Here is a 9236-nt window from a genome sequence, read left to right on the forward strand (position 1 = left end):
ATTCATGAGAGACACAGAGAGGCAGGGACACAGGCAGAGAGAGAAGCAGGCTCCCTGCAGGGAGCCCGATGCAGGACTCGATCCCAGGACCTCAGGATCACAATCTGAGCCAAAGGCAGATGCTTAATCACTGAGCCACCCAGGTGCCCCAAAAATAAAATCTTTAAAAATAAATAAATTAAAAAGTCAAAAATCTAAAGCAAAAATGAAAACTTGGGCCGGTAGATGCTTTCCTCTATTTTTATACTTTCCATATATATGGAAAGTATGAATATATATATATCTTAACTGATTCTCATCATCATCAGCCAGGTTTGGGAACAGCTCTAGGGGAATTCTTTCTGATCTGCCCCTGCAAACAACCCACCACCATCACCAACATCCTTCCTCTCATTGCTCAACCAGATGTCGGAGAGGAAAAGAGAAATTCCTCCCAGCTTCTCCGGCTCTTTTCTACTGGCAGCCTCCAGCTGGGTGACAAGACCACACATCACTGTGCACACACAGAGCACAGCAATGGTCAAAGAGGCTACGTGCTGGTTGTCAGGGACTTATTTCCCTCACCAGCCACAGGTCTCTGCTTTCTCAGCCCATTTACCAAACCAGATTTGGCCCAAGGTGGACTGTGGCCTGGATATTATGTTTGTCTGGTCAGCTTGGAATGCCTAAGAAGAGACCTGTCAAGCTACCCTGGGGGAAAGATGCTGAGTGCCTGAACTTGAGGCCCAAGCCCAGAGAGTTGAAAGATACAGGAGGACCTGAGTTCTATACAGATCTAGAAAGCAGTCCAACCTGAGCTAGCAACTTCCTCACTCAGTGGCATACTTCCAAAGGCTCAGCAGTCAAGGATAAGGAAACACAGAGTGACCACTCTCTTCAGCAACTCCTATTCCAAATCTGCTGGTAATCTCCACATAGATGTCCGTTGAGCATCTCTAATTCACACGCCTAACTGAATCCACGCTTTCTTCCTCTTTTTTTTTAAAGATTTTATTTATTTATTTATTTTTATTAAAAAAAAGATTTTATTTATTTATTCATGACAGACACAGAGAGAGAGAGGGAGAGGCAGAGACACAGGCAGAGGGAGAAGCAGGCTCCATGCAGGGGGTCCGACATAGGAATAGATCCCGGGTCTCCAGGATCACACCTCGGGTTGAAGGTGGTGCTAAACTGCTGGGCCACTGGGGCTGCCCAGATTTTATTTATTAATGAGAGACACAGAGAGAGACAGGCAGAGACACAGGCAGAGGGAGAAGCAGCCTCCATGCAGGGAGCCTGATGTGGGACTCGATCCTGGGACTCCGGGATCACACCCTAAGCTGAAGGCCGATGCTTAACCGCTGAGCCACCCAGGTGTCCCCATGCTTTCTTCCTAAACGTTCTCCTCCTCCAGCATTCCCAGCTTAGTGAAAGGGAATGATACCACCTTCCCCGCAAGCCTGAATCCTAGGTCCTCCTGCTCACTCATGCCTTGCATCCAACTCATTGGCAAGTCTTACTGGTTCTAACTTGGATTTCTGGCACCTGTCCACTTCCTCCAGCCTATCACCTGATCATCTCTCACCTGGACCTCCACCTCCATCATATCTCACCTAGACTACTTCAATCATTCCCTAAGCAAGCAACCAGGCTCCAGGCCATTCCTCCTCCCATGGCTTCTTCACACAATACTCAAAGAGATCTTTCTAAAATGCAAATATGATTACATCTCTCCCTTGCTCAAATGCTTTCAATGGCTCCTTACTATCTTCTGGATAACATCCAAACTTCTTAATACGAGGTAGGAATTCCTTTACTCTCTAACACTCTAGGTCTTATCTCTTATAATTCTATCCCTCACATGCTTTGATCCAGCTCAGCTAAAATTCTTGCACTCTTCTTTAAAAGTACCAAGTCCTCTCACCTCCTCACCTTTGACGCTGTCTCCTCTTCCTATTCCTTCCCATTCAACCTTTCCTTGGCTCAGCTAATTCCTGCTTATTTCTCAGGTCATAGGTGAAAGGTCAGTTCCTCTGGGGAGGGTCTCCCTTGCTCCCCAAAGTCTTTTGTGTTCCTTCAGCACCCTACCCTGTCACAATACCTCTTACGGGAACTGCTAAAGCTGTCTGTGGTCTTCCCTTGATGGCAGGGATCATGACTGTATTCCTTGTCTTTATATGTCCCAGAACCTGATCCAGGATAACATGTAGCAAGCAACCAATGCCTAATTTAACGACTGAGCAGAACTCCGAGGTTTAAAAAAACAAACAAACAAACAAACAAACAACAAGTGTCTACCTTCAAAAGTTTACAGATGAAGACCACCTAGATCATCTTCATCTTTCACCCACGAAAACACCTCCAAGAGCCAGGTGACACTGACCATTTAGACATGGTCAAATCAAGACCACTCACTCAGGACTGGACAAATCACTTGCCAGAGGCTGCCAGCCGAAGGCCTGTCTGTGATTCTTGCCCTTGACTCTGTCTGATTCATTGTACCCACCACTGACCCAGCTTGCACCACCACCTGCTTCTGGTCCCACTACCCAGGATACCCAGCAGAAAGAACAACCAAAAAACACTTGTGACTGAGCTAAGAGATGATGGCAGCAGAAAAAAATTCAAAGTGAACTAAAGACCTGGGCTCCAGGGTGGCACGCCTGCAGGACCCTGTCCCCCAGAAGCACAGCTAGTAAGGATGGAAAGCGCCCAGCTAGCAGATGGTTCTAACTCCTAAACTTTCCTGCCAAAACCACTTTTGCCTACTCAGCAGCTGCTCTCAGGAGTATGGACTGGAAAGAGATCGATACCCTTCTTCCTTGATTTGATGGTAAGTACAAAAGGACTGCAGCATCACACATGCATTTAACTTAGAAGAATTCAACCATGAGCCCCTGCAAAATAAATAAGGAGAGAGGGACATCTGGGTGGCTCAGCGGTTGAGCATCTCTGCCTTTGGCCCAGGGCATGATCCTGGGGTCTCGGGATCAAGTCCTACATCGGGCTCCTTGCATGGAGCCTGCTTCTGTCTCTGCCTATGTCTTTGCCTCTCTCTTTCTCTGGGTCTCTCATGAATACATGAATACAATCTTTTAAAAAAATAAGGAGAGAGAAATGTGTGGCAGGGGCATGAATTGCTCTCAGTGTGAGCAACTCAGAACTGGGTGAGCGTCTAGTGCTGAGAGATTTGATTTTCCATACAGTTGGCTCCTAAACGCAAGCCTTCTTTTTGCTCTTTTGCTCAGAGACCTGTTTATACCTTTTTTTGCATTCCTTTTTTATTCTTTCAGTCTTTTGTTCTTTTGCATTTATGTAACTTTATTTTTCTAGATTTTATTTATTCTTGAGAGACATGGAGACATAGGCAAAGGGAGAAGCAGAGCCCCCCAAGTGCCCCAGCATTTATGTAACTTTAAAGACTAAAATGATATTTTCTAGGTATGTCCCTTCTTATATACATTACTATATGTTACACATTTAAATAACATACTACCATAAAAAGAGTATCTATGCAAAATGACAGACTTCACGTTATGGTAATTTATGGATTTTTCAAAGCCATTGTTGATGACACACGATTTCTGCCTACCTGCTGACTTTACAACCTGATACCCACTAAGGATATAGCTCTACCACAGGTACCATCTTCCAAGTCCCTCCTCTGGCATCTGCCAGAGAGTGATACCAGGCCAGGAATGATATGGCTTTGTCCAACATCCAGCAATGACTCTAAGAACTCTAGTGGACAAGTTGACGATGACAGGCCTGCAGCCTAAATACACTTCCTCCTTCAGGATCATCACTAGCCCCCAGGGCAGAACCAAGATGGGTGTAGGTAGGGCACCCAAGGCTTGTCAAAAGAAGTTGCCAAGCTGGCTCCTGACTTTTGGTTTTCTTTTTCAAGGACAGTTTTGGAATCACGTGGACTAGAAGCAAGCGATGACAAGACCAGTCAGTTCTCTTCCCCGAGTCCCTTCAGGCCCCCAATCCTGAAGAGTGACAAGTGGGGAGAGAATCCACTCCCCACTGCTAAGGAAGGATTTGTTTGGGTTCAGTCTGCAGTTTTTCAGGCCTGGCCATAATCCTATCCTGAGGTGAGGGCTCTGGGATTTCAAACCCCTAAGAAAGTACCCACAGACTCTCAACATCATAGACTTAAGTGTCCTTCTGCAGCTCTGACCAGCCTGAGGACCCAAACTTCCAAAGAATATACAAATAATCCTTAGAATAGTCTCATTCCGTCACAACCTCAGACAAGGATTAGAGTCCCCATTTTTCAGATGAGGAAACAGTGAAATCTCCTGCGAGAAAGCAAGACGGGATCACTGGACTTCCTGTCTCCCAAAACAAGATTTCTGGAAATTTCTGGCTAACTTTTAATTACTCAACAGCAGGGGGTTTCGTATCCGTCACAAATTTCACTCAATTCTCCCCCCCCCATGCCTAAATCTTCTCCAGGATCTTTACTTTTTTCCTCTCCAACTCGACTTGCCGGTTGGCTTCTTTTCCAAGATCTAAACACCTCCTTGAATCCCCAAGGACCCCGCTTCCAGAGCAGTACTTAGGTGGAGCAGCCCCATTTCTTAAAAAACGTCCTTCCCCGTGGCTCTGAACCCCCTCCTCATGGGCCCCTCGTTCCTCCCATTCTCTGCGCACCCACCCCGCTCAGGCCTTTTGTGACCGGCTCCCTCCACTGCCTCGCCCCCCCCCCCCCCCGACCGAGGGTCCCATCCCGCTTACGGCAGGCACGCAGAGTTGCAGACTGCGTTCCTCCAACTCTCCCGGGTGCAGCTCCCGCCCTCGCCAAAGCTCAGGCCCGAGCCTGTTCTTTCCAGGAGTCCCGCATCCCACCCCCGCAGCCCCCGCTCCGGCTCCGGCTCCGGCTCCCGCGCGCTTACCCGACCAGAGCACCAGCTTGCCGTGCGCTTCTTCCTGGGAGTCCGAGTCCCCGGCCAGCAGCGTGGAGGTGGCCCCGTAGGGCAGCGCCGAGCCCAGGCACACGTTGTAGCGCAGCGGCTCGCAGGGGGCTGCGCGGCCGCAGTGGCTCAGCAGCGGCGGGGGGCCGGTCACCGCCGCGCTCCTTCTCGCGCTCCCGCCCGCGCTCCGCGGCCCAGGCCCAGTCGCGTTCCCGCTCAAGGCCGCCCCCCGGCCCGGGGCCCCCAGCAGCAGCAGCAGCAGCCCCAGGAGCAGGATCTGCGGCCCCCGTGCGAGGCGGGCAGCGGCCATGGCCAAACCCGCCAACTCAGCAGAAGCCCCGGCGTCCCCGCCCGCTCCCCGGAGCCCCCCGGCCGCACGCGCAACCCTTGGGGCCGCGGAGGTGGCTCAGGCGACCTGCGCGCCTCGCGGGTCCGGGGCCGGGCCCCCTCGGACGCTCCGCGCGCCGCGGGCCCTCGGCGCCCAACTTCGCAAACTTTGGACCCGGGGGCCCATGTTGGGCGGCGGAGGCCCCGGCCGGGATGCACCCCTCTCTACTCTTTCTCCTGGCGATCCAAGTTGTCTTCAGCCCCGGGAGCCCCCTGGGCCCCCCATCTCCAGCCCCATTCCCCCTCCCACCATTAAAACTCCCTCTCGGCCCCGCGACGGAGGCCAGGCGCGCGCCGGCGGTGGGGGACTAGCTCCCCGGCTTCCCCTCTGCGCCAGCCCGCGGCCCAGCAGCCACCTTCGCCCGAGCGCGCCTCAGCCCCCCGACTCTCCCACCGACTCCCCGGCTCCTTTGTTGCTCTAGCTCGCTCGGCTCTCTGGAATGCACGGGCCTCGCCGAGCCAAGCCCGGCCCCACCTCCGCCACGGCTTGGGGAGGGACTGGCCGAGGGAGGGAAGGGGAGGGGAGGGGAGGGGAGGGGAGGGGAGGGGAGGGGAGGGGAGGGGAGGGGAGGGGAGGGGAGGGAGGAGGAGCGCGAGCCTTGCTGTCCCCGGCGCGCGGAGGGGCCCCGGCCAGGGGCTCTGGTGACCCCGTTCGCCACCCTGGGGCAAGAGATGGGAGGAAATCGTGGCCGGGAGCTGCAACCAGACTCAGCGGGCACCTAGATCAGCCTGAGGATCTTTCGACTTGGTGGAAAAGACCAAGCGAATAGACACTTCTGGTTTACAATGAGAGACTAGGAGTGGAAATCAGAAGGATTTGAAGTCCTTCCTCTGAAGTCAGCGGAATCCTCTTCTACATCCTTGCCTGGTCCCCAACTCGCCAGTTTTTTCTGGTTCTGGTTTTAGGTCTTTCGACTTGTCCCGGGGGGCGGGGGGCCATGGAGGAGAACCAGGGTTTGGGGGATTCGCTTGTTTCAATCCTTCCAACTCGGGATCTGTGTGAGAGATGAACTCAAAGTCACTCGGGCAGCTGCCTGGCTGCTGTTACCTGTGAGAACAAGTGTCTGGAAACCAAACGTGCCAGCATCAGCCTTTATCGCTACAGATGTGTGAAGTGCAAACTGTAGTTTCCAACGACTGACCTTAGCTTCTCTTTGGTTATGTTCAAAAGAAGCCATTGCATTTTTTATGGCCCTTGCTGTCCATATACTGGCTGATGAAGTTTCTGTTGCTCTCCTTCCCTACTCTTCTTATTTGGCCTTTCCTCCCACCTTTACTTGTGGGGCTTTGAGCCACTTGATTTCACCCCGCAACAGTTTACACCTATACCCAGGGGGCCCTCCAGGAGAGTGGACTTAGATTGAGCAGCTTTTCCATGTTGCAACACACTAGGATGGTTTTTCCTTTCTCACCCCTACCCCTTCAGCATAGCTGAAGTAGACCAGTTTTGTTAGGTTTGGCCATTTAAGAGCAAATTTGCTATTACAGCTCAGCTACCATCCTCAATTAGTAGATAAGCCCCAGAGATAGACACACAGAGAAGATTTAATTCAATTTAGTAAGTCTTTCTGAAATCCTAGGATGTACATAGCACCATTCTAAACATGATATCCTTGCAGAACTAGAGAACTTGCGTTTTACTGTGGAGACAGCCTTGCCCTCAGGAGATAGTAATACATCATGATAAAGCAGCAAAGTCTTCTCCACCAGGGCAGGGACCTTATTCTAGTCTCTGTAGTCACAAAGCATCTAGTGCAGTCAGACATGCATATTAATCACTCGATAAATAAGGTGCCCAAATGAAGTGTACAGTGAGTGTGCAATAGGAATTTATAACAGGGAGATATTGGTATGGGTAGAAGTGGAGGTGGTGGGATTTGAATCCAGTCCTGAAATGTGAGAATGAAGAGTTAGAAAAGTAGAGAGGAATAGAGCTAGCATTACAAGTGGAGGAAATATGACTATACCCCAGAGCGTGACTGGCCTGGCAATCGGTAGAAGATAAGGAGGGAAAATGATTGATAAGAGACCTCAAATGACATATAGAAGAATTAAGGTTGGGATCCCTGGGTGGCGCAGTGGTTTAGCGCCTGCCTTTGGCCCAGGGCACGATCCTGGAGACCCAGGATCGAATCCCACGTCAGGCTCCCTGCATGGAGCCTGCTTCTCCCTCTGCCTATGTCTCTGCCTCTCTCTCTCTCTCTCTGTGATAACTATCATAAATAAATGAAATTTTTTAAAAAAGAAGAATTAAGGTTTAATTCTGTTGGCAACAAGGAAACAGCAGATTTTTGATCAGAGGATTGGTATGCTTAAGAACATTGATGAGGCAATGTGGGGATGGTCTGAAAGACAAGAGGCTAGAGGCAAGGGGTCATTTTAAGGAAAGTCACTAGTGATTTATGGAGGAAGTAAGAAGTGTGTCATTATAGCATAATATTCCCACTGGAAAAATCATTTAAAACGTTATGATCTACTTGATTAATTTTTTCTGTGATATAAATGAAATGCTGTTATAACATGTCTAAAGTCTGAGCCACAGAGAAAGTTACCTGATGCCATGCTAACATTTTGCTTTGTGAATTTTCTTCACCTATTTTCTATCCTGTTGTTACTGAGGCAGCTTGGAAATCCTGTGGGATTTTCTCAGTATTCTACATATTAGGAGGAACCTACACATGTGCTCTGGCAACTCCTTACCTCCCCACCTAAAAATGTTAGCAATTCATTAGGTATGAAGACTCTACCATTCCTTGTCTGAGATTTCTTGGCAGGTCTGAGGAAGAATACCTCACTGCAATAGAGCACCTTTACACTGGAGACAGAAGAGGGCAAACTGAGTAGATCCTAAGGTATTATCTTCTGGACAGAATGTTCTTCTCTTCGGGAGGAGGGAGAAGATATTCTACTCTGTGTTTGCGTATGCGTGTGTGTGTAATAGAAATATACATGGAAGTACACTCCTGTTTACCGGCCTTCAGCATTCCTTTCTGGATATCTTGCTGGCCTAAGCAGGAAGCATCAGGAAAGCAGACTGAGGAAATTCTCATAGCACTGTCCTCAGCTATTGGGCCAGGTTCCCATCAGTGGCAGCTGCAACAATAGTCATGTCTCCACATTTAAATTGCCTATCCTATTCCACAAAATCAGCAGGAGGTGGAGATTCAGAAATCCTGTGAGACAGCAGGTTTGGGAGAGAAAGAAAAGTATTCAGTGGGGACTGGAGAAGAGAATCGGGTGGTTCCTGAATAGCATTCAGGGTCTTGGACGATGCTCATCCATCCCCTTCCTGCAGGCATAGCAAGACTGCCACAGCCGTTAAGAGGCTCTCTCCAGTGTTACTTGACACACTCTTCGTCTCCAGCCTGCAGGCTGCAAAGTGTACCTCTCCTGAGCCTGAGCCACCCCCACTCAGTTCCTCAAGAGTATTAACCTCATCTATGTACTATGACACAATCCTTCTGTCAGGGCCATGAGAAACTCTCCTGTGTTGACAATGCATTACAGTACTTGATTTGCTACAAACAGCTTCTTGATTTCTGAGTTCTCACCAACCATTTTGGCATTTGGAGGTCACACATTCAATGTTGACTCTTTGTTATTGCCTCTGGGCCCTCCACTCAAAAAGAATGGAAGTGAATATATCTTTGGAATCATGGGTATCCTTGAGAACTTAGTTACCTCCTTACATAGTTCGGTTGTCACACTGGCCAGAATTTAAAGCATAGTTGTTGCAGTGTTCCATTTTCTTCTTTTTCTAGTGTTACTTACTTTGCAACTAAGAGCATCAAGTTAGAGAGAAAGGACAATATGGGAAAGGGGCTGGGTAAACTACCTCCTCAGAGAGGTAGCACAACAGATTTGGAGTTAGAGACTGAGTTGGACCTTACTAGCCAAGGACCTTTGAACAACTTTTTTTTTTTTTAAAGATTATTTGTTTATTTATTC

General features: G+C 49.5%; 1 protein-coding gene across 1 annotated transcript in view; it reads right to left on the reverse strand.

Annotated features, from left to right (window-relative positions):
• Positions 1 to 5756, reverse strand: part of SMO (smoothened, frizzled class receptor) — a 22182-nt gene extending 16426 nt beyond the window's left edge. Inside the window, exon 1 of the mRNA XM_055307505.1 lies at positions 4884 to 5756. Within this exon, the coding sequence (XP_055163480.1) occupies positions 4884 to 5211 (328 nt within the window). The 5' untranslated portion in view covers positions 5212 to 5756. The remainder of the gene's footprint in view (positions 1 to 4883) is intronic.
• Between the last annotated feature and the right edge of the window lie 3480 nt (positions 5757 to 9236).

Source organism: Nyctereutes procyonoides, unplaced genomic scaffold, assembly GCF_905146905.1.
Source record: "Nyctereutes procyonoides isolate TBG_1078 unplaced genomic scaffold, NYPRO_anot_genome, whole genome shotgun sequence".
NCBI classification, from domain to species: domain Eukaryota; kingdom Metazoa; phylum Chordata; class Mammalia; order Carnivora; family Canidae; genus Nyctereutes; species Nyctereutes procyonoides.